The sequence below is a fragment of the Rhizoctonia solani genome, chromosome 1 (assembly GCF_016906535.1).
Source record: "Rhizoctonia solani chromosome 1, complete sequence".
Taxonomy (NCBI): domain Eukaryota; kingdom Fungi; phylum Basidiomycota; class Agaricomycetes; order Cantharellales; family Ceratobasidiaceae; genus Rhizoctonia; species Rhizoctonia solani.
This window is the reverse complement of record NC_057370.1, coordinates 1,684,896-1,709,236: the sequence shown is the minus strand read 5'-3', so window position 1 is coordinate 1,709,236 and position 24,341 is coordinate 1,684,896. Positions and strand designations below refer to the sequence as shown.

At 49.1% G+C, this 24,341-nt stretch overlaps 7 protein-coding genes across 7 annotated transcripts; 4 read left to right on the top strand and 3 right to left on the bottom strand.

Moving 5' to 3' along the window:
* Positions 1-106: 106 nt before the first annotated feature.
* Positions 107-3,218, top strand: RhiXN_04050 (Helicase conserved C-terminal domain; the record flags this gene model as incomplete). The annotated part of the gene is made up of 11 exons (XM_043323867.1): positions 107-330; positions 371-698; positions 762-866; positions 929-954; positions 992-1,136; positions 1,193-1,380; positions 1,431-1,590; positions 1,641-2,003; positions 2,068-2,133; positions 2,856-2,991; positions 3,058-3,218. The coding sequence occupies 11 exons, from the start codon at positions 107-109 to the stop codon at positions 3,216-3,218; spliced, it is 1,902 nt and encodes a 633-aa protein (XP_043176286.1).
* Positions 3,219-3,241: 23 nt separating this feature from the next.
* On the top strand, positions 3,242-9,116 carry RhiXN_04049 (kinesin family protein; the record flags this gene model as incomplete). The annotated part of the gene is made up of 5 exons (XM_043323866.1): positions 3,242-3,276; positions 3,333-4,300; positions 4,647-5,490; positions 5,540-7,025; positions 7,824-9,116. The coding sequence occupies 5 exons, from the start codon at positions 3,242-3,244 to the stop codon at positions 9,114-9,116; spliced, it is 4,626 nt and encodes a 1,541-aa protein (XP_043176285.1).
* Positions 9,117-9,613: 497 nt separating this feature from the next.
* On the bottom strand, positions 9,614-10,829 carry RhiXN_04048 (uncharacterized protein; the record flags this gene model as incomplete). The annotated part of the gene is made up of 3 exons (XM_043323865.1): positions 9,614-9,906; positions 9,956-10,667; positions 10,728-10,829. 3 exons carry the CDS (start codon positions 10,827-10,829, stop codon positions 9,614-9,616), a joined length of 1,107 nt encoding a protein of 368 aa, XP_043176284.1.
* A 704-nt stretch (positions 10,830-11,533) lies between these two features.
* Positions 11,534-12,375, bottom strand: RhiXN_04047 (D-tyrosyl-tRNA(Tyr) deacylase; the record flags this gene model as incomplete). Its single annotated transcript, XM_043323864.1, has 7 exons — positions 11,534-11,646; positions 11,718-11,796; positions 11,844-11,849; positions 11,907-12,051; positions 12,103-12,142; positions 12,209-12,271; positions 12,333-12,375. The coding sequence occupies 7 exons, from the start codon at positions 12,373-12,375 to the stop codon at positions 11,534-11,536; spliced, it is 489 nt and encodes a 162-aa protein (XP_043176283.1).
* Positions 12,376-13,034: 659 nt separating this feature from the next.
* RhiXN_04046 (Fungal specific transcription factor domain) lies at positions 13,035-16,662 on the top strand (the record flags this gene model as incomplete). Its single annotated transcript, XM_043323863.1, has 14 exons — positions 13,035-13,606; positions 13,657-13,794; positions 13,844-14,286; positions 14,334-14,439; positions 14,496-14,514; positions 14,572-14,650; positions 14,701-14,816; positions 14,873-15,078; positions 15,131-15,196; positions 15,263-15,341; positions 15,398-15,552; positions 15,603-15,870; positions 15,925-16,405; positions 16,472-16,662. The coding sequence occupies 14 exons, from the start codon at positions 13,035-13,037 to the stop codon at positions 16,660-16,662; spliced, it is 2,919 nt and encodes a 972-aa protein (XP_043176282.1).
* A 513-nt stretch (positions 16,663-17,175) lies between these two features.
* RhiXN_04045 (Zinc-finger double-stranded RNA-binding domain-containing protein) lies at positions 17,176-18,160 on the bottom strand (the record flags this gene model as incomplete). The annotated part of the gene is made up of 3 exons (XM_043323862.1): positions 17,176-17,676; positions 17,747-17,848; positions 17,906-18,160. The coding sequence occupies 3 exons, from the start codon at positions 18,158-18,160 to the stop codon at positions 17,176-17,178; spliced, it is 858 nt and encodes a 285-aa protein (XP_043176281.1).
* Positions 18,161-18,584: 424 nt separating this feature from the next.
* Positions 18,585-24,217, top strand: RhiXN_04044 (eukaryotic translation initiation factor 2C 2; the record flags this gene model as incomplete). The annotated part of the gene is made up of 28 exons (XM_043323861.1): positions 18,585-18,671; positions 18,719-18,790; positions 18,846-19,126; positions 19,177-19,669; positions 19,723-19,894; positions 19,943-20,206; positions 20,464-20,664; positions 20,716-20,730; positions 20,792-20,946; positions 20,997-21,088; positions 21,137-21,343; positions 21,394-21,453; positions 21,509-21,746; positions 21,800-22,015; positions 22,072-22,152; positions 22,248-22,407; positions 22,463-22,518; positions 22,577-22,839; positions 22,894-22,970; positions 23,015-23,237; positions 23,292-23,317; positions 23,403-23,553; positions 23,604-23,650; positions 23,699-23,756; positions 23,817-23,896; positions 23,949-23,956; positions 24,017-24,142; positions 24,200-24,217. The coding sequence occupies 28 exons, from the start codon at positions 18,585-18,587 to the stop codon at positions 24,215-24,217; spliced, it is 3,927 nt and encodes a 1,308-aa protein (XP_043176280.1).
* Between the last annotated feature and the right edge of the window lie 124 nt (positions 24,218-24,341).

Below are 24,341 nucleotides of genomic sequence, written 5' to 3'. Positions count from 1 at the left end.
GGAGTGTTGGCGTCAGAATGGTAAACACATCAAGTGGCTGTGCTCGATTGCAGCTTTCTAATTACCAATACCAAATTTGCTTTGATTTCTCTACCACCCGACTGTAATGTCCGCCCACTTGAGTGAGGGACCGCGACTCAAACGAAGGAGGCTATCTGAAAGCTCTGAGGCTATTTCTGAAGCCTCTTCTTCCTCTCACGCTGGATCATCCGACGCTTCAGACTCTGACACTGGAATAGACTCTGGTCGAACCAAACGATCTGTCCATCCTTACCATACCAAATTTGCTTTGATTTCTCTACCACCCGACTGTAATGTCCGCCCACTTGAGTGAGGGACCGCGACTCAAACGAAGGAGGCTATCTGAAAGCTCTGAGGCTATTTCTGAAGCCTCTTCTTCCTCTCACGCTGGATCATCCGACGCTTCAGACTCTGACACTGGAATAGACTCTGGTCGAACCAAACGATCTGTCCATCCTGAGCTTTCCGACTCTGAAGACGATGCCCCAAAATTACAGTTCAAATTCGATACAGCTCCTAACCGAGTGACTAAAACTAACAGAACGCAACTCGCACGACAGCCTCCAGCTCCTAAAGACGTCACATTCGGCTCACTTGGTGTCAAGCCTTCACTAGTCACATCTCTGGAGGCCATGTCGATCCGGAGACCTACGCCTGTTTCAGATAGGATGTCTGCCGTCGATAATATCAGGTACGCCTTTTGCTTGGCTTCTACAGACAAAGTTCACATATGAGTGTAGGCAGGGACTATCGGGAACGCCAAGACAGGTTCGGGTAAAACTATGGCATTTGCTATTCCGATATTACAGAAATTATCAGAGGACCCGTACGGTATCTATGCACTGGTGCTTACACCTACCAGGCAAGCGGCGTTATTAACCTTTATTCGAGGCTAATCAAGCCGCAGGAATTGGCGTTCCAGATATCCGAGCAGTTCGTAGTCTTGGGAGGTCATTGAACTTGAGGACAGCGGTGATCGTAGGTGGAATGGACATGATGGAACAAGCGCTCGAGCTGGGAAGGAGACCCATGTGGTTGTAGCTACCCCCGGTCGATTGGTGGACCATATGGACAGCAACGGGAGTGAATGGAGCCTGTCAAGACTCAAGTTCCTGGTAGCATGTCATCAAAGTCTAATCTATATGTGTCTGTGTTACTAATGACAAACAAGGTGCTTGATGAAGCCGACCGGCTATTGACCGATACCTTTGCTGAAGACCTAGCGAAGATCCTATCGAAAACTCCAAAGGACAGACAGACCTGCTTGTTTACCGCGACACATGGACACCGGCAGTCGAGAGCCTTGCCAATGCCACCCTCAGCCAGGGAAACAGACGCCGTTTGTATACAGACAGATAGGTATGCGACCGCCTTGTTCCGGTATCCGTGCATACTGAGTTACAATCTAGTGTGGAAACAGTCGGTACTCTCAAGCAGCATTACCTACTTGTCCCATCTCACGTCCGAGAGCCATACCTGTTCTATGCGCTCTGTAACCCGCCCGAGTCAATAGCACACATGCGCGTGGCCGCCCCCGAGCCTCAAGAACCATCACACAAATCCAAAAAAGTCAATAAAGCCTTCAGACCTCCCAAAGTCGACCAAGACACAATCAACAGCCCCCACCCACCATCATCTTCGTCTCGAAACCCAAAACAGCAGCATACCTCGCCAAGTTACTCCAAACGCTCGGCATACGCGCCACCGCGCTCCATTCGCGGCTAAAACAGCGCGAACGACTCAACTCGCTCAACCTGTTCCGCTCGAGAGTCGTCCCGGTGTTGATCAGTACGGACGTGGGCGCGCGTGGGTTGGATATCGCAGACGTGGCGTTGGTCGTGAACTGGGATTTTCCGGGTGCGCCCGAGGAGTATACGCATCGTGTTGGGCGGACTGCTCGCGCGGGCCGGAATGGGATGGCGATTAGCTTTGTGACTGAACGTGATGAAGAGAGATACACAAGGTCGAAGCGCGGATTGGTGGTGGGTGATTTAGCTTGGATTGTGGCTTACCCAGGTATGACAGGCACACACTGACCGAACTTAGTCTACCGAAGAAAAGGTATTAGAAGGACTGAATGCGGTATCGACGGCTAAACGGATCGCCAACATGGTAAGCATACACCTAAAATGTATGCATTTGACTTATAGAGTTGATGTCTAGGAACTGCACGACTCGGAGTTTGGGAAGCGCGAAGAGACATGCGAAAAAGGCTGCAAAGCTGGCTAAATAGTATGGTATTATTATTTCCAGATGCACGTCTGTACGATGTCAAGCCACCCAGGTGTGTTGGTTTATGCACTCTCAAAGGGGGCTATCCTCGTCACCCCTACTTTTCTAGACTACTCGAAATGTCAGTGTGTTATAGCTATTGTAATATAAACCATATTCCTTTCTCGCTTTGGTTGTTTGTTACTTGCCCAGGCCACCTGAGCGCTGATCGTAGAAATATTATCTAAATTACTCTTGAGAGCTGGTAGGCCCATGTAGATGTATATTGCCACATGTTAAAAACTTTAGCGAACTTAGAATACGATCATGCATACTCTAGTGTCAGACCCGATAGATTTAAGAGGCAAACTCTGTTAACGTTACTAGCGAGGCTGTGGTCGGAAGCGCTAATACCTCGTGGCCTAGACCAGCGCTAGAGTCCCTCTGAGCACTTGACCAGCCCAGGATCTCCCCACTACCCAAGTGAACATACTACAACAAACTTGACACCGTAATGTCTCAACCGAAGCCCTCTGGTAAAGGTTTAAACATCTTGTCTATAGGTACACTTGTCCCCAATCCCATCTTCTTCCTTCAAACTAATCCCTGGTCCCTGACTCTAGACGGCGGAGGTGCACGAGGCTATCAGCCCTTATAATAATAGAGGAACTAATGAAGCGGACAACACCAGGAGAACCTCGAATCGACACCAAGCCCTTACCAATACTTTGACCTCATCGCTGGCACTGGTACAGGCGCGTAAGTCGTTCCAGGTCAAAATATTGCTGGTATATGGTTAATTGGTACCATCCCATGAAGGTACAGGCATGCATGCTAGGAAGGTTGCGCATGCCGGTTCATTCAGCCATCGAATCATACGCGAAACTGACAAAGGTGTTCTCGGAAAGAAAGTGGTTCAGTCGGTCAGGAACGTTAACGTTCAAGACATCAAAGCTGAAGGATTCACTTATGGAGATACAAGATAACTGGGAACCCAGAAGAGCCAATAATGGAGAGCCAATCCACAGGAACACAGTGCAGAACGTAAGAAAAAAAAACCGATGGGCAAAACTCCAGTATACTTATCTATTGACTTATAGTCTGGTGTTTGCTATGTCAAGGTACAACATGAGAGCTGGTATACCCACTGCCTTTCGATCTTATCCTGCTGTCGTTAATGAAGGTCCAAGATGCGCTATATGGGAGGCCCTCTGTGCGACCATGGCACACCCGGATCTGTTCAAAAGCTTTGACATTGGTAGTCCATCGCTGAAGCAGTCGTTCGTTGACGCAGGGCTTGGATGCAATAATCCTCTTGCTCATGTACTAATCGAGGCAAAGATGGTATACCCAGAACGACATGTATCCTCTGTAACGAGTATTGGTACTGGCCTTGCGCGCACGATCCAAGTCCCCGATAGGTCCATGCTGTGTCAGCTACTACCCACGACTGCGATACAAGCAATGAAAGACATCGCAGAGGATGCAGAAAAAGTGGCAGAGGACATGGCTAGGCGATTCAGCTCGACGAGCGGGATATACTTTCGACTCAGTGTAGACCAAGGAATGCAGATTGTTAAGATGAATAAATGGGACCAGCGAAGCGAGGTGGCAGAGCATACACGCGCATATATGAGGATGCTAGAAGTTAAACAAGTAATGGACAAGGCTACGGAGGCAATTCGTCTACGGAAAGAAGCTGCTCCCACAGCTCGGATCGGTATAGTGCTACCTACATTTTACCATACTCTCCAACCACTTCATTCACAGATGGCGAAATTTGGATCGCAGCAGTCGATGCTACTCCAGCGATACAGCGGTGCCAGCACCGACACCCATTTCACAGGCTGCGAGCCAAAGCTACGCCGCGCCGAGTTGTCTATTCTCGGGTCCGAAAGGGAGCGTAAAGTTTGCGTTGTGTATGGAATCGGAGGCGCAGGCACGCAGCTCGTCCTCAAGGTCGTCGAGCGAACATACGACAGCTGGAAAGAGGTCATATACATCGACGCAAGCACCCGGCAATCGATTGAGACCATGCTAAAGGCCGTAGCAGTAGCCAATGGTATTGGTAACACATATCATTCCGTTCTTCAGGCTTGAATCATACCGTGAACCATGGCTACTTGTGCTCGATAACGCGGATGACCCGATCCTTATCCATGAATACATGCCTAGAGGCAATCACGGAAGTGTAATTATTACTACCCGTTTGCCTGGAATGGTATCATTCGCACGAGGAACGAATGCGGAATGCAGCGTATCGAGCATGAATCCAAGGATGCACTGACGCTATTGCTAAAGTGCGCACGTCGACAAAATCAACGAATACCCCCCGAAGAAATAGATAATGCCGTCACTCTGCTTGAGGTAAGGCGTGTGTTTATACTCAAACGTTTGTCTCAAGTCGGTCGCAGGAGCTTGGTTACTTGCACTTGCTATTGTACATGCCGGATCGTTTATTGGAGTCTCTATGTCGATCACTGAGTACCGATCCCTGTTCATCGAGCAACGACAGGAAGCACTGGAAGCGTACAGCCAACTCTCAGCGGTAGTCAAGACCGACAACTATGGGCATACTGTATATACGACCTGGCTAATGTGCTACAATGTACTCAGCCCACGAGCTCAACAGCTACTCTCGCTGATCTCATTCCTACACCATACCGGGATTACGATTAACATATTCAGGAGAGCAGCGAGCTATATCACGTCTTACAGGCCCAGATTCCCCACCACAGAACTCGAAAATATGGCACAAAGGAAGCTAGAGGACCTGTTAGGCACGTTCCTGGGTACAGATAAACATTGGAATGGACTTTCATTCTCGGGAGTTCTCAACGAGATTTTATCGCGCTCGCTGCTTGAATATGAGGACGTAAACCAAGGGTATCGAATCCACCCACTCGTACAGGACTGGGTCCGTACGGTTGCCCCGTATAAGGATATGACAGCAGAATGTGCCAGAAGTCTACTCGCTATGTCGGCTGCGAGTTGTGTGGATGAGAGTCTAGAATCAATTCAGTTTCTTATGAGCGTTGGGCTTCATGTCAGTGGAGTGCTTCCAGAACAAACCGAGAAGATTGGGACAGATCAAGCGTTAGTATTTTCTAGGGTTTACGAAAAAAGGGGGCAATGGAAGGAGGCAGAGAGGCTACATGTTTACGTTCAAGAAAGCCTTAAGCAAGTGCTAGGCAATGAGCATCCGGATACACTGGCAAGCATACACAGACTCGCACAAAGCTACTTGTCCCTTGGCCGGTACGAGGACGCACGAGCTCTGTTCGCTCAGTTGGTCGACACAACGAAGCGAGTGCTGGGTAACAACCACCCGCGCACTAGCAAGCATGCACGAGCTCGCAGGAAGCTACTCGTCCCTTGGTCGATACGAGGACGCACGAGCTCTGTTCGCTCAGTTGGTCGACACAACGAAGCGAGTGCTGGGTAACGACCACCCGGATACACTGGCAAGCATGCACGAGCTCGCAGGAAGCTACTCGTCCCTTGGTCGATACGAGGACGCACGAGCTCTGTTCGCTCAGTTGGTCGACACAACGAAGCGAGTACTGGGTAACGACCACCCGGATACACTGGCAAGCATGCACGAGCTCGCAGGAAGCTACTCGTCCCTTGGCCGGTACGAGGACGCACGAGCTCTGTTCGCTCAGGTAGTCGACACAAAGAAGCGAGTGCTGGGTAACGACCACCCGCGTACACTAGCAAGCATGCACGAGCTCGCAGGAAGCTACTCGTCCCTTGGTCGATACGAGGACGCACGAGCTCTGTTCGCTCAGTTGGTCGACACAACGAAGCGAGTGCTGGGTAACGACCACCCGGATACACTGGCAAGCATGCACGAGCTCGCACGAAGCTACTCGTCCCTTGGTCGATACGAGGACGCACGAGCTCTGTTCGCTCAGGTAGTCGACACAACGAAGCGAGTACTGGGTAACGACCACCCGGATACACTGACGAGTATGCACGCGCTCGCACAAAGCTACTCGTCCCTTGGTCGATACGAGGACGCACGAGCTCTGTTCGCTCAGGTAGTCGACACAAAGAAGCGAGTACTGGGTAACGACCACCCGGATACACTGGCAAGCATGCACGAGCTCGCAGGAAGCTACTCGTCCCTTGGTCGATACGAGGACGCACGAGCTCTGTTCGCTCAGGTAGTCGACACAAAGAAGCAAGTGCTGGGTAACGACCACCCGGATACACTGGCAAGCATGCACGAGCTCGCACGAAGCTACTCGTCCCTTGGTCGATACGAGGACGCACGAGCTCTGTTCGCTCAGGTAGTCGACACAAAGAAGCAAGTGCTGGGTAACGACCACCCGGATACACTGGCAAGCATGCACGAGCTCGCAGGAAGCTACTCGTCCCTTGGTCGATACAAGGACGCACGAGCTCTGTTCGCTCAGGTAGTCGACACAACGAAGCGAGTACTGGGTAACGACCACCCGGATACACTGATAAGCATGCACGAGCTCGCAGGAAGCTACTCGTCCCTTGGTCGATACGAGGACGCACGAGCTCTGTTCGCTCAGGTAGTCGACACAAAGAAGCGAGTGCTGGGTAATGACCATCCCGAAACACTCAAGAGCATCCACGACATTGCAGACGTCTATTTACACCTTGGGCTTACACAGGAAGCACGAAACCTACAAATCAATCTTGACGACTATATCCGGGTATTTGGCGAGAATCATCCATGGGTTAATCACGCTAGGGGGCTGATCACAAGAATCCAAACCCACCGAGAGTGTGCTGGTAACCCTTCTGATAGGTTGGAGGTAAGTTGCATGTGTTTCGAGCCTTGTACATTTCCCGCTTACAGTTTGGGATCTCCACTTTGTTTTGCAGACCTGAATATAATAGAGAAAGCCTGGATTTTCTAAAAAATAATTAACGAGGGTGTCTGGAAAGAACATTTACACGGCGGAAGGTAATAATCATAGCTTTACCATCTCACTTCAGATCCCGTCCCTCATTACTTTAAGGCGATATATGTACATTATATAGTGGTACTCTAAACTATTTTCAATCCCATTTCGAAATGAGAAGATCAGTGGGCTATTTTTCCTGACGTTTTTGGTTCAAGATCAACACCAGTGGTGCGGGAGATATAGGAGCTGGCATACGAGCACCGAACGTATATTTGAAGCATGTTGAATTCGAAGCCAACCAAGGGACGAAACGGAATTGAGGATATGTGTTGTTTAATGAGTTCAATGGGAGACTCTTTAAGAGGGTGAACTTGAGCTAGAGTCGAGAGTTAGACTTCGCATTTGATCAACTGCTGCCGAATTTATGATCGATAAATGCAATCTTCGGCTATATGACATTGAAACTGATCGGACTCCACGTGACTAACAGTTAAATTAGAATGATTCATCCAAGCGTTAACTTTAGTACCATGCAAATTTCGTTTATCGAGTACTGCTACGTTACTGCTTAAACTTATTATCTGATCAATTCACCTTATTGCCTTAAACACTGGCCGTATTATCGAATTGGTATGTTGGCAAAGTGAGACCGTATAGCTGGGTGTTCACCCGTACTATCCCAGTACCACCACATTATATCAAAAGACTTGGACATCACTAGCTCTCATCGTGAAAATTCTACCACGATATATCCTATTTCATCGACTACGCCTGTCCTTTGGTGTCATGACGGTCAACCACCACCCCCTTCGAGTTCTAAAGTGCGATCCTTCTTTAGTCAATTTCGACTCTCCATCTCCCTCGACCTCTAGACATGTCATAAACGACACCGAAACCCGTACCGCTATCAAAGCTGCAGCTGAAGAGCTACTTCAAGGCCAAGTAGTAGTCTTTCCAACAGAAACGGTCTACGGTCTAGGAGCAAGCGCTCTCGACGTCACAGCAGTTCAGCGGATATTCAGTGCTAAAGGACGTCCATCAGACAACCCTCTAATCGTACACGTCTCCGACTTGCAAATGCTATATACATTACTTCCTTCGGGATTTATTCTCCCCAAGACCTACGAACGAATGATTCATGCGTTTTGGCCTGGTCCTTTGACCTTGATCTTCCCTGCGGATCCAGCTGTTGTACCGCCGATCACCACAGCTGGGCATCCGACTGTTGCGATACGCATGCCGTCACATCCGATCGCTCGGGCGCTGATTGCAACGTCTCAAGCGCCCCTCGCAGCACCAAGCGCAAACACCAGCGGATCTCCTAGTCCTACTCGGGCGATTCATGTAGAGCGGGACCTTGGAGCTCGGGGAAAGGTTGGAATTATTTTGGACGGCGGGCCGTGCGATGTGGGGCTCGAATCGACGGTTGTAGATGGTCTCGGAGCCGATGGCCATTTACGAATACTGCGTCCTGGAGGAGTGACGGTCGAGCAGATCGAACGGGTTGTGGGTCCTGAGACTAGAGTGCTAGTCCATCAGAGGGATTATGCGGACAAGACGCTCGAAAATGCCCCGACTACACCTGGGATGAAGTACCGACATTATTCTCCCGGGGTTCCGGTTGTGTTGCTCGTCCCGGTTCCACAAGGCGAGAAGTCGCGAATGGGAGAAGAGCTCCAGACGGTGATCGATTCGTTTATGTCCGGTGCGACGTCCGGGCCACGTAAGATTGGCTTACTCTTGCTCGATGACTCACCGTTGCGGGGAGCTATCGGTGCCCTTGACAGACCGCCTACGCATACATTCATACGCCACTCGTTGGGATCTATCCATCAACCTGCTCAAGCAGCACGCAATCTCTTCCATGGGTTGATTACACTTGAACAAGACGGGGCAGATACGATCTTTGTCGAAGCAGTTGACGAAACCAAGGAGGGCTTGGCCGTGATGAACCGCGTTCGAAAGGCAGCGTTACATACTCGCGAGATTCGATTGTAGCCCGATCATTCCTACACGATTATACCCTGTATAGAGCCCTGTCTCGATGTCTTTAAATTAAAGTTATTGATAAAAAAGAAAAACGTGTTTGCGTCACTATTTGACGTCACCCCACATCTTTTGGAACCTGACGTATTGATATGGCTGGTTTATATGCCTTACGGAGCTCGCGCATCTGTTCAAACTCTCCCTTCTTCACCAATTCAACCATATCAACTACGCATCGTGTATTCGTAGTGAACTAACTATGTCCGACCTGATAAATATCTACGACGCTCCGCAGTGGCGCCACGAAAAAGTAGTACATCCAAAAATAGGTAGAGAATACATGGCTACAAGTATACGCTTTTCAAAGTAACGGGAGCGAAAGGGACATTTGGGACGAGAACAGAGAGGTGAGTTTCATAATACAAAGCGGATTCGCCAATTGAGGCAATCCCATGTCCGAATAGCTGAATGACACGCGAAAGATGGGGGACTACAAGGGAACGATTGCATCATATAGTGGATCCGACCATAGACCATTGTTGAACAATGGTCTGTATTCGCTCATCAAGACAGGCTCGACATTTTTGACACTCGAGATGTTCACCTAATGCACTCAACCCGGAGCTTATCATGGTAGCATGGGTGTTGGGCTTGGCTTCGACGGTCATGTATGCGATAGCCAATGCCCACGCCCGCGTGAGGGATTTTTGATCGTCGGGACCGCACTGAGGTAAAGGCATGTGGCCCGCAGGTGGCTCGAGTAGTAAGCGTTTGAGGGCATCTGTTCTTCCCATATGGAGGACTGATTACAGATGTGAGTTACGCCCGCGCCATTCGATGATTTGACTCACAAAATAGCCTCCGTAGGTATATCGGACCCATAACGCCGGCTAGATCATCGGTAATCTGCGACAACTCGATGCCCAACGTGTTCCTGCTCGAGGCTACGGCCAATGAGTCGAGGTTGTAGGCTGCAGCAAGGGCGTAGACGACGAGAGGATGGGTAATAGAATGGGCGATAAGAAGACGGAATGCTTCGGAAGCTGGCGAGATGAGGTTCTCGAGACGGTAGCCATAGGATACGAGGGCGGGGGCCGCTCGACACATCAACTGCAAATCCGGCCGATATCGCTCCATTGGCAGACGGTATATGATAAGCAAGATGATATTCAACAATGCTGCCTCTTCGCATAGCGGGATGACCGGCGGTGCATCCTCGTCTGCCTCGGGGATATTGAACACGGTGTCTTCAACTGCGGATATCGAGTTGAGATCAATTGTCGGGTCAAGGATCGATATGTCCTCTGCTATCGGGCTCTCGTGCACTGATGGCGCGACCTTTGTCTGTTTTCTTTTCTCCTCCAACGACAGCAATAACCCCCCGAATAAATTTGACGAGCCCTCTAGTAGGCGGCTCCGTTGAACAAAAAAGAATACTCCATCGCTCGACGATAGCCATAGATCCGATTTCTCGGTTTCTGGCGCGCCCGGATAGAAAGTGGTCGATATGCTCAGTACTGTACGTGGCTCCTCGCTCAGAGGAGATGGGAGACTCAACGAGGGCTACAGACACTCAAAGGTTAGCACCGAACGGCTCCAGCGTATATTACCCCCCGTTCTTACCGTGGCAGAATCAGACATGTTAAAGAATTCATCGCCGGTGCCCAATAGCGAGGACGTGCTTTCTGGCGATGCTGAGAAATTAATTCCCCACGAACCCAACATGGTCGCTGATGCTAGGAGCTCTTCCGTCCATTCAGTGCAGGGACTCTATATACGGGAGCCTAATAAGACCACATCTTAGGTAACCTTGCCGTTCTAGGCCCGATGCTTGTCTCAGTTGACAATGCCTCCCTGGTGATCGGAGACAAACACGACCATTCTCAAGTGTCGTTTATACATATGTATTTCTGCAAGGCTCGTCTCCTAGTCAACTACAGCCCTAGTGCACGACGGATACCTTCAGCCCTATACCGCGACGATTCCACGGCTTTCTCCGATCGCTGCCCCACGGAAGTGCATACAAGCCTAGACTTCGGTTCCGGGGGATCACATCTGCGATTTTCTAGGGATCGCGCATGTAATTGGCAAGCATTTATAATCTATGCGTTCAATCTCAGTAGACTGCGCCCCCATCTACTCAAGGTGGGAGATAATCAACATAATATGATTCTATCTACGACGCTTTAAGACGTATTTAATTCGGCGGTCTAAACCACACCCATTCTGTGAGGACCCCGACTGTCGTCATTCCGTCCTTCTCCCTCGCTTCTGGCAATCACCACATTGGCATTTGTCACTTCGTGTCCGTCCCCCTCCACCCCGTTCACACGGCCTCGACGAAATTTCCATGCTTGAGCAGAATCAGGTGCACCTCGACTCAGTTGCCTATCGGAGTCTCGGTTCCGTTTGCCTCTATCGATTTCTTCTTAGCGGAAGTTTTCAGCAACTGGCGTATACTCGAATTTACGCGAGTCTATGGTGAGCGTAACGGGGCCTTCGTTGGTTAGCGATACGCTCATCATTGCTCCGAATTGGCCATCTATATTAAATTGCGTCAGTAGGGGTGTGAGGAGAGAATAGGAGGGGAGAGAGGGCGCAAGATGTACCAACCTTTAATTCGTGAGGGGACGTATGCGCGCCCCATTGATTCGAGCAACGAGGCATAGAATGGACGGGATAGTTCGCCTGTCTATTATCGGTGAGCGGAGAGCCGGTCCAGTGGGTTTAGAGTTTTACCATCGCCTGCATTCCTTGATTAGTTTAGTTTCAAAATGGCACACTTGTGACCTATTGACCCACTTTATGAAAGTCTGGTTTCGCCCCCTTGATGGTTTTGGCCATGAGTGTGAATTGGGAGACGCACAGAATCTCGCCCTCGATATCCTTGACGCTCTTTTTCCACATTGCTCCGGTCTCTGGGTCATCGAATACTTTGAGGTTTAAGCTTGGGTGGCAAATCAATATATGCGATGATTCCGGGAGGTGAAACGTTTACATTTTATTTACGATATATTCCGAGTCCTTTGCCGTATCGTCTGGATGCTCGGGTCGGATTGATTCTAATGGAGGGAAGGACCTAGGCTATTATGTACTTCACATACCGTCACCAATGCCGATGAGGCACATGAGCCCATTCGAAATCGATGAAACTACATTAGAGTCGACTGGGTTCGCCGACACATAATTAGTGAACAACCTATCAAAAGATCAATTTATTAGGCTTACCTATAACGGAAGCGGACGAGACACGTTGGATCACCGCACGCATATCAAAATTTCGGCGAGAAGGAAGGTCGGGGGAAGAGCGTAAAAACGAGAGCCAAACCAGATCAATTGTCCCCGCGACGATCCAATTTGGACTAGCGGAACGACATAAGGGATCAGGGGCGGGTGTATTATATCAGCGCCTCGACCCGGTGGGACCAAGCTCAAGATGCGATTGGCCCGTGAAAAGTTGAAATCCGATTGAACCGCGCGAACTGACGGGGAGGATCGAGTCAAAATAGTGTATGTGTATCTGTGATGGGAAGTACAGAACAACCGAAGAGAACAAGGACAAGAGGCGGTGGGGGCCATGGGTCGGGTGATCATTTATTCAGATAAGCGCCTGTGGTTTGTTGTCAGGGGAGAGTTACATATCGCTTGAGTGTCTTGGTATTTTGAGAACTTGAGTGGAGGGGCGCCGACCCGAAGGTCTGATCTCTTTTTTTTTCACCCTCTTGCTGACCATCCTCTGCACTCGAACGCACTTGTGAGGTGTTGTATCGAGCTGACAACGGAGAGAAAGGGAGGATCAGCGGTGGCTATTTCTTTTCCTATATCTGTATTGTCATCAGCCCAACCGGTTATTCGTCTTGTGAAAACGACCCGCTACCGGCTCGCAACTGACCACTCAATAGCCGACTCGCTCTCTACGGCACGCAAAGGATGCCGACCCCTCCGCATGCTTCATTTCCTCAGGCTCAGGCTCAGGCTCAGGCTCAGGACGGCCACGGCCATACATCGCAGATCCATTCCCATTTACAACCCGGAAATACCCAAGCATACTATCAACATCCACATGTTCTCCACAAGCAGCCTTCTCCCCATCTCATGCCCCCGCCTCCACTCCCCCTCGACCCCGCCCTAGTCGGCTCCCACCAGCAGCTCGCCCACTCTTCTGCTCAAGGCCCATACCCATACCCCCCTGGGTACACTCAGCCACATCAGCAGCAGCAGCAGAGGGGGTCTCAATTGCAATTTCAGCAAGCCCAGCAGTTTGCTCAGCTACAGGAGCCCGACGATGGCTCCGATGACGACGACGATGGCGGGGAAAGCGACGACGAACCCGTGGCTGGCGGAAATGACGGAAAAGGCAATAAAAAGCGCACCAAGGCCGGCGGGGGAACCGCAGCCAAGAAGCACAAGCAGAACACACAGGCACAAGACGACGATGACGACGAGTCTGGCACTCCGGCTAGTGGTGCAGGCCCTAAGCCCAAGGCCACTCGTGGCTCCAAGTAGGTGTGACTCGACCCACTGCACAGCGCTCTTGCTCATCAATTGACAGGGCATGCATGAACTGCCGACGTCTGAAAATGAAATGTGTTGGTGCAGGCGATGATTCCTCTGGAAAGTGTGACCGTTGTCGCTCAAACAACCATGAATGTGTTTTCGAGGAGAGCAATAGGGGCAAAAAGCCATCCAAGTAAGTGTGCACATCTGATCCAAACGACTTGATCCTCATCTGCATACAGAAAACAAGAAAATCTCATGCGCCAACTCAAGCGCATGGAGGTCACTCTTGACACGTTGATGCACTCGATCTCTCATCCGGGCATCAATTCGCTCCCTGCTGGCACCGTCACTCGTTCGCCGACTCCCTCCTCACCGTCTGTTCAAGCTCTCATGGGATCTCCCTCGGTTAGCACCCCCGACATGACCAACACGAGCACCGGCTCTTCGCTCCAAAAGCCTCTCGAGAAACCACGGTCCAGCTCGCCCCGCCTTCACATGCTTCCAGATAACACACTTAATCCGCTGGGACTCCTGGCCGAAGCCAGCTTGGCAAACCGCCGTGACAAGGGAACTTCTTCCGGGATCGGGGGTATGCTTCCAGGAAATCTCAATGAAGATGACGGAAGTGGCAAAGTAGACGGTCGACCCGTTGGGGTTGCCTCGGACGCATACTTCAAGCCCGGTATGTGCATTCATCCGTTGGATTATTTTATCTAACCTCTCCTCTAGGACCAATGAACATTTTGCCATTGCGCCGCCTGTATATCGAGCGCCAAGTCCAACCCGAGATGCTGAGTTTTGTCTCAACCGAGGAAGTTTTGGAGTTGTTTGAGATGTGAGTGCCATCCTTGTCTCGCTTACATGTGAAAACGGAATTAATTTTTATCCCAGATATTTTGATCACCTGAATGTACGCGAAGCGTTCCATATATTTTGCTCTAGGGTTCTAATTTGTTTCAATTTGTAGGCTCAAAGTGGGTTATTGGAGCGCGGGTTTCATACCCCGTCGATGATTTGCTCACGTAGCCCGTTCTTGCTTACTACAAGTGCGTATACGTTGTCCCAGGACTCGATAAATTCTCTAACACCCTCCTAGTCTGCTCTATTGCGGCCAAGTTTTACTCCAAAAAGCCCGAGCTCTACTTGAAACTTGGAGCGATTGCCAAAAAACTCGCGTTCAGTGTTCCGGAAAGGGGATACAAGAGCGTTGAGGTGAGTCAGCCCAGCTCTCAGTACGCCTGTCACGTAACCAATTAATTTGGCTCTAGATTGTTCAAGCATACATTCTTCTATCCCTATGGGGCTCAGGTCCTGTAGAACGTTATGAACAAGATAAGACTTGGCTTCTTCTCGGCCTTGGGATTCGAATGGCAACCGATCTCAACCTCCACCGCAAGAGCCAACCGCAGCTGGATGACTCTCCAGAAAGCCGGGCCAGGGCTAGGGAGATTCGGAATCGCGAACGCACTTGGCTGTAAGTGCGACCCTTGTTCCAGCCTTTTCTGATGGCTAATGGTGTTTTGCAGGGTATGCTACATTCTCGATCGTAGCCTCAGCGCGCAGATGGGTAAACCGCATTCGATCAAAGAAGAGTAAGTGTTTCCTCTGTCTCTTTCTCTCTCAAATTAAATTTAGGAAGCACGCTAACGATCGGATAGTTTTGTGATTCGGAACGCAGGACAGTGGTGGAAGCAGCCGGATTCCATTGAACAAGATGCCGGTGTTGTTGCGTATCTGGTAAGTTGGCCCACCCTGACTCAGCAGTGGCGTCTCGCTAAACCATCATCACGCAGGAGATGCAACGTATCCTTTCACGAAGCCTTGACTTTTTGTATTCAGGAACGCAATCTGCATCAGGTTTGCAAACAGACTGCGACTACTTGTTGGTCATCAAGACGATCGAGTCCCAGTTGCAAGCCTGGAGTGATGATTGGGAATACTGCCGCAAGTGAGTAACAGTCCGCATGCCGATGGACGACAAACTAACATTCTATCAAGGAATGACACATCTCCGAGCGCCGACTATCGTTCGCTGGCCGCAACATTCTACTACCATTACGCCATGTTGGTCATCAACTCGTTTGGGCTCCAGAATGCTATGGAACGCTCGCGGGTTGACATTGGACATTTCTTCTCCCGGTGTCACACGTCGGCTATGTCTTGTGTCCTGGTAGTGCGTGACGAGTTGGCTCCCCGTGGATACATGCGTTACTCTCCGGATTCGCATTTCGTATTCACGTCTTATGCGGTTCTTACTCTGTTGAAGGTAAGTTGTTTCGCAACTTGATGGTGGCAAGATGTCTAATACCGTCTTCTACAGCTCATTCGGCCAGAATTCTCTGCTTTCCTTGACAACGAGAAAAAGACGCTCCAAATCGTCAACGACGTTGCTGATGTGCTAGAGCAAATCGCAGCCAATCCGTACCACACCCCGGCATTGTACAGCACATTCCTTCGTGCCCTCATTGCCGCAAAGAAAGAGGCTGTTACTGCTCCTCCGTCTCCAAAACTATTACCCGCTGCGGATGGTCAAGAAGTAGACGCAGAAGGACATGCCCAACATCATGCGGGTCCTACTCTTTCTCACAACGAACCAATGGGAGAAATCCCGTTCAACGGAATGAGAATGTATCCTCCTACCGGGGATGGTCCCCTCGGCCCGTTAGAGGTCCCAATACACACAGACGAGGCGTTCCCACCTTCACATCACGGGCACCTCGATCCGGAAAATCACAACATGGATGGACTAGGCATGGGCCAAATGTTCTCCGACGGATTTTGGGATTCGATGCTCATGCCCGGTAAGCCCCGATGGTTTTTTTCTTTGACATGGTGTGTGAGTGCGTTACTTATGCTGGATCAAACAGGCTACGGCACCCAACTTGGTGGATTGAGCGGAGGATTCGTGATTGGAATGGGAGGCAATTCTGGGTTCATCACCCCGCGGGTTGGTTCACCTGGACCTTTTGCGTCTGGAACTGGGTCCCCGGTACGAGATGCGAACCATATGGACGGTATGAATTACCCATATGCACCTGTGTTCCATGAGACTACATGAGTCGCGGAGGACTGAACATGCAATATTTCTATTTTCTCTTTGTGTTACGGTTTTGTGGATATATTGACTTGTACAATTGGGCTCGCCACACATGTACTTACGATACTGTAGTTGGGTTGTGAGTCTTGTAAGTGATAATGTTTAATGCAGTCATTTTCATACGGTTTTTCATTGTTGGAAACGGTCACTGGTTATGCCGAGTATGAAGAGTGTCCCCTGCGCTAATTACACCAAGTAAAAGCCACGAATTTGTCATAAGCGATGATACCTAGTAGTGTAAATAACTTTGTAAACCCGAAGCAGCTAGATGTTGCAGGACTCTTTTAGGGAAGGATCACCCAATCCAGAATGGGGTGTATCTTAGTTGGGCAAGGATATAACAGGTAGCAAAGATAACCCCTGACGCAGACAAAAACGGAAACCCATTTGGTATATTCAATCGTCCCTTATTTACAGTCAAGAGCACGCATATAGTACACTTTAGTGGGGGTTGTTGAGGCTTCCTTCGTAGGGTTAAAAGGCGATGCGTCTAACTCCACGAACCAGGATCTCCATACTATCCTGAATCGCCTTAAACCTGGCGACGCCACATGATCCATCCTCAATATGTTGACAGAGCCCACTAGCCGTCTTGAACTGAGCTCTGCAGCCGTGCCCAAGCTTAGGGCAATGGTATAGGGGTTGTTCGTGCACGGGGCTTGCAAGATGCTGGTTCAATTGAGCAAGCGAGCGGAATTCCTTGTGACAGAAATAGCATTCGTATGCATGTCCGTTCCAAGCTTTTTGGGTAGCCCAAGTCTCGGTCGAACCAGTGAGGAGTCGGTTCGGGTTGGTTATAAAGTTGGAGCTATCGCGCTCTGCAATGAGCCGGTTTAGCTTTTGGCGAGTAAGTCCAGATTTACAACTGCCTCCTTCAAAATGCAAGAGCAGAGCGCTCTTATTTACGAACTGAGCGTTACACCCATTTCCTGGGCAAGTAATGTTCCTAGGACGATGGATTGAAGAGTTACGATGCTGGCAATCGGCATTTAAGATCACTCGTATCACTCATGTGTCAAAGGGACGTAAAAGACATAAGACATACATTTTGAAGATTGTTCAAATTCATGAATAGGCGGTCGCATTCTACACAGTAATAATGTTCTTCCGTATTATGCTCCACTAAATCATTGGCCGTTTCAAGCCACTGGTACAAAGACGAACGTAAGTTAACTCAGTGATGTACAACTATCCCGAAGCGTACCATATTGCAAGAGTGACAAAATTCATGACAGTCTTCATAATGTTCATTGAGGTCATCTTGATCTTCAAAGTCTTCATCACAATAGGTACAATAGTTATGTCTACTCGATTGCCTCAAGTGTTGGTCAAGTCGAGTACTGGTTTGAAAGTCCTTGTCACATTTCCAGCACATGTAATGGCTGCTAGAGTCGCGTCGGTGTGCATTGTAAGCGTATTCTGAGTTGAACCAACGGTCGCAACGATCGCAATAGGCCATGACTCGAGGCGATAGTGGTAGAGAAGTAGGAGGAGGGAACCGGGGACTTTAGATGCCTTATATGGGGCCTTTTGGGAGGTTTGATGGGGATTTGCGGTGGATACTACAGGTGTAGCCACGAGACTGAAGGTGGGAAATCAGTCGAATCTTGATCCGTTTCAAGTAATTACTAAGCACAGGGTCCTTTCCTTTCCAGACTGTCGATCTCAGTTATGGGTAGGTGATTTTCGGACACAACACGACCAGCTATTAAGTGCGAGGAGTAACTTAGCAATCTGAATCAATGCTTCGACTGTGCCAATGGCGAATGCGGTATCTGAAGGGAGCTCCTAGAATGCAAGGGCATGCTTTTTACTCAACTCTACATATTGGTGCTCACAGAGATCAGGTTAAACCTAACTTACCTTACTTGTTGGCAAAGACCATGTCGAACATACTTCCGGCATTTCAGCTACCAGGAGATAACATATCTATTTTAAGAGAGCCGAATGGATACTATCAAAGACTCCTGGTTTGTCGAATTTGCATCGCATTTTATGTGACTGACGTCAATCTCAGGATATGATATCCAGAGCCAAGCAGCGTATCGTAATTTCAACTCTGTATATTGGAGAAACAGAACATCAACTTGTATGTGGTTCTTGGTGTACGGGCAGGACTCATGAATAACCCGAGATTCGCCTAGGTGTCCACGCTCTCGGACGCATTGTCTAGAAATAGCGAGCTAGAAGTAACAATTCAAGTCGACGCGCTTCGATCAACACGCCCCTCCAAAACACAGACATCACCTGCACACTTGCTGCTCCCATTGATCGATGCTTATCCAGATCGAGTTCAAGTTAGACTATTTCGATCCCCAAAACTTAGTGGACCCATGCGTTTTCTAGTACCCCGGCGATTTGACGAAGGCTGGGGAACTTGGCACGCCAAAGTCTATCTAGTGGATGACGAGGTTTTGTTGAGTGGGTAAGTACCATTGTTAAACTGCTATAGGCATCTTACCCTCGTGTTCATAGAGCAAATCTCAACTCGTCTTACTTTACAAATCGACAGGACCGTTATATCCATTTTACCAGATCCCCAGATATAGCCGACTACTTGGTTCGTCTGTTACGTGTATTTGCAGGGTATTCGTCAACTCTACGAGCTACCTCTGAGTCTTCATTGGGATATGCCTTGGATTGGCCGCGTCACGGTTCTTCTCGGTATAGTTTTGCAAACTTGGCAAAGGAGGAGATCAACAACTTCCAAACTGGAGTGCGTTGTACCAAACCACAGGACGATACCGGCAACCAGGTTGTTGTGTTCCCCATGGTACAGTCTGGAGTACTTGGAATACATGAAGAAGAACGATGTTTGCACGCCCTCTTCGACCTTCTTGATTCCGAGGAACTACTAGAGACACCGTTGGTCGAAATCACCAGTGGATATTTTGCCCTCTATGGCCCCTATCAAGATCGAGCAGTGGCGTCCAAGGCAGATTATCGGGTAGTTGCGGCAAGTCCAAGCGTGAGTTTAGTTAGGTTTTATGTCACATCATGGTTAGCTTCAATTTTGTGTAGGCGAACGGATTCCTTGGGTCTAAGGGGCTTTCTGGTAGAATACCTGAGGGTTACACCCTTCTTGAACGAAGATTCTGGGATCGTGTTCTCGCTGCACACCGACAATGGGATGAAGATAAAGGGATTGAGCTACGAGAATGGAGTCGAACTGGCTGGACTTATCATGCCAAAGGTGAGTCTGTCTTTATAATTGTTTCACCCGCTATCCCATTCCTCACAGGTATCTGGCTTATGCCATCCTTCAACGAATTACCATGTGCTACCCTTTTCGGGTCCACCAATCTTAATTCCAGATCAGCTCATCTCGACACCGAAATCTCATTTCTTCTCTCAGTCCCTGAACACAATAACTCATTGCGAACCGCCTTAAAGAACGAGATTTTGAATATAAAGAAGAATACAAGCAAGGTCGATGAGCACACGTTTGCATCCCCAGAAAGGAGGGTGAGCCTAATAACCCAGGCAATTGTGGCTCTTGTGGGGGGTATGTTATAGAACAAAGCGCAGGGGTTACCTGTAGTAGAAGCTATGGGTGTATGTATATTCCCATAAGAGGCAGTTTCTACAAGAATCCTAATATTCAGAGAAACACAGAGAAGTAGCAATGCATGATCGTATGTAATGATAGTGTCACTGGGGGGTCTTCATCAGCCACAAGAGCCACGCGGCCATCACCACGTGACTGTCTGGGTGTGAAGCCTCATTCTGGTGGTCTTTATCGGCCTCATCCACGCTACTTAGCCCCTCCCCCTCTCCTCCCCCTCTCACCTAGCAGCTTTGTGAATTACCCGTCTGCCGCGGCCATGAGAGATACCAGTAACGCGACGAACCTATTCGGGGTGCCTCCGCGTTCACCCGGGACTCAGGGTCGGCAGGTTCAAGTACGAACAAATATGTTTGGTATTTCATACCCCAGGGGGGGTCAGTGGCATCACTATGATGGTAAGTAGATGTCAAGCTGCGATGCGTATAATCTAATAAAACCGCATACAGTAACTATTGAAGAGGGTGCGTACTGATGGGTCAGATTCCCAAATGTAACCCCTTTGTTGATGGCATGTTCGAGCAGACGGTGTACCAGTCGATCTCCCACCACCTCGTAACCGGGAGATAATTGACAGGCTTCAGGCTCGTGAAGCAGCCATCTTTCGGCCTCGCGGTGTTTACGATGGTCGAAAGAATTTGTTCTCCATCAACCAGTTTTCATTTCATCCGGCAGGCGAGGTAGGCGCGGACACTCCATTGGGAACTTAATAATTTATCAGCACAATTAGTTTGAGGTCGATACCTCGGGTAGGCCGAACACTAGGCGGCCAGGGCGACGCCGGGTGGTTAAGCTCAAGTTTGCGGGACTCATCAACATGAGGTGAGAATAGAACAGCCAGGCAGGGAAATTTTTCTAAAGCTATTACAGTGCACTCGACCCTCTTATGGGCGGGCGCGTCGGTATTGACCAAGCCGATGCTACTCAGATTGCTGTGACGGCTCTAAACTACGTTATTCGTATGGCTCCCGTTACAAACTCCGACTATCCCCTTAAAGGGTCATCATTTTTTATGGACATTCCTGGGGTGTCGAAAGACCTAAAGAGAGGGTTCAAACTTTATCGCGGATTTTTCCAGTGCGTATTAACTACGGATATATACCTCTTTTATTAATATTCGCATATAGGAGCGTGAGGCCAGCCATTGGTCGCATGCTTGTGAACATCGATGTTGCTACTGGCGTGGTGTACGTTGGTTTATCGCTTCCACGTTTCAGCCTACTGACCGACCACCTTAACTAGCTTTCGGCCTATCTCCGTTTTGGATTTTGTCATGGAGTTTCTTAAACTTAGGGATCCTCGCGAGCTGGGCCAGCTACAGGAGGCTCAGCTAATCTCTTTGACGCGAGTCCTAAAGGGAGTCAAAGTTATCGCCACTGTTCCGAGGCGAACCGACAAGACCAAATCAATTAAGAGCTTTCATAGGGATGGGCCTGACAGCTATATGTTTGACAAGGACGGCCAACAAGTGTCCGTATCGGTATGTTTCTTGACTCTTTGTCACCCCAACACTATTTACAAACCTGACATTAGCAACATATGCGAGACGCACACGGCGCTCGCGTTCAGTATCCGAGGGCACCCTGCGTTATTATCAATCGTGATGCCGCTTTCCCGATGGAATTCCTCGAGATTGCCCCTCACCAGATCCTCAAGCGGCCAGTGCCTCCTGATCTTACGCCTGATGTGCTGAATTTTTCCACTCAGAGACCTGATCAGCGCATTAGGCAAATTACACAAGGATTCCAGGTGAAATAATTGAACATGGTTGTGAGTATAGTAATTGACCAACACAATACTGTTAGCAACTACAATATAATCAGTCGGATTATCTTCGTGGTGCTGGAGTTCAGGTCGATCGGGAGCCTGTCACAGTTCAAGCAAGGGTTCTCAATCCACCCCAGATCGAATTCGGTGATAGGCAAACTTTGGCAAGTTGAAAAAAGTTACCACCACTGTCCTTCTGACACTGTCAATCTAGAACGTATCTAACGGGACATGGAACATGGTCCGTAAAACGATGTTCAAACCCGCAAAGGTTGGATGCTGGGCAATTGCGTTGTTTGCCCAACAAGGAGGCAATGCCCTTGGTTCTCGGTTGGCGAAGAGGTTGGCCCAAGTAATGAAGGAGCGTGGTATTTGTATGCGCTAGTTTACTCACGATAGCTCCAGATTTGCTGATCAGGATTGTTCTAGTGGTGTTGGACGATGAACCAGTTGTCTCCCAGTTCCCCGTGCATGACATTCCTTCTGTGGGTTCCCCCGATTTTTATTTTATTCCACTGTATTGATCACACTAACATATACCAGTCTTTAACACAGCTTGGAAAAGACGCGTTGCAAAGAACCTGGTCGCTCAAGGGCCATCCTATGCTAAAAGGAGAAGACCCTCGTAACCTGTTCAAAATGCCTGACCTCATTGTGTGTGTCATCCCGTTCCCTGCGCCAGAAATCCGGGCCGCGATCAAACGTTGGGGTGATTGCGAGATGGGTGTGGCTACACAGTGTGTGGTGGGATCGAAATATGCGGGTCAGAGAAATGACGATCAGTATCTCAATAACTTGGTCTTGAAGTAAGCTGCATTGCGATTGATTCATTATTTGATGAATGACATGGTTTCGATCAGAGTACACGCGAAACTTGGCGGGACCAACTTTATCCCACGACAAGCCTTTCAGTGGGATCGTCCAACAATGGTGATGGGTAAGTTGAGTCACATGTTAGGAATACACATCTAATTATATTAGGTGGCGATGTGAGCCATCCTCCACCTGGTAGTCGCGGACATCCCTCAATTAGCGCTGTAGTCGGGAGCATGGACATCAATAGCTGCCAGTACGCGGCGGACTCCAACGTTCAGGCATCTCGCGAAGAAAGGATTACAGGACTGAAGCGAACGACTATCAGTCTCGTCAAGGCGTTTGCAGCGGCGAACAGGAATACTCCACCACAGCACATTCTGTTTTTCCGGTATGTGAGATAAGCAGTCATTACACTTATTCTCTTATATCATGCGCCTTACAGGGATGGGCTGTCTGAGGGCCAATTCGGTACGTTTGGGAGGGAAGAAATCAAAGAAATGAAGGGCAAGCAACAATAAGTTTAGTAGATAGCATGAACTCACATATTCTATAGATGCTTTCGAGGAGCTCCGGATTCAACCCAAGTTAACCTTTGTATGTGTCGGGAAGGGCCACCACGTTCGGCTGTTTGGGGACCAGCAGAATGTCGACCGATCTGGAAACTGCCAACCAGGCACAGTCGTAGACCAAGGTATCACGCACCCGTAAGTGCCAGTTTCGTATTTATCACGGCAACGCGTCTAACTCGTACTAGCGCTATATGGGACTTTTATCTCCAGTCTCATCCTGGGTTGAAAGGGAGTGAGTAAATGGTAAATTGGGTCTTTCTAGCTTATTCATGTCGTTCAGCTTCTTCCCCGTCCCACTATACTGTGCTCCTTGACGAGATGGGCTACTCTTCCGATAAGTAAGTAACGAAATAAATTAAAATTATGGACAGGAATGCTGAGTTTCGTATCAAATACAGGCTCCAAAGTGTTGCTCATGCGCTCTGTCACATTTACGCTCGATCAACTCGTAGCGTCAGTATACCTGCCCCCGTCTATTGTTAGTTATCGTTCAAATCGTCTTTTCTACATTCTAATTGAATTTATTCCAGACGCTGATGTATGCGTATATCTTAATTCGCCAATCTTTCACAGTTACTGACCGTTTTATCCTTTATAGATCATCTCCGCCCGAGGTAACTTCCATTTTACTCCTGACGTTCACCTGTCCGACGACGGTGATGTCGATTACACCGAGCAACACTACCAACAGGCCTGGCGTCCATTGCACGCCAACCAACGTCAGGTAAGCACGAATTTATTTGTTGAGGCTCCGGTCCCGCATGACTGAACACCTTTTCAGCGCATGTATTACATGTAATCTTGCCGCTCACAATCGCCAATTATCGGGTATTGGTTTTGTATAATGAAAGTAAATTGAACTCTCGCCCCGCTCTATTTATGGCTCTTTTCTACGTCCCCCTTCGCTCTGGGTAAAAATGTCG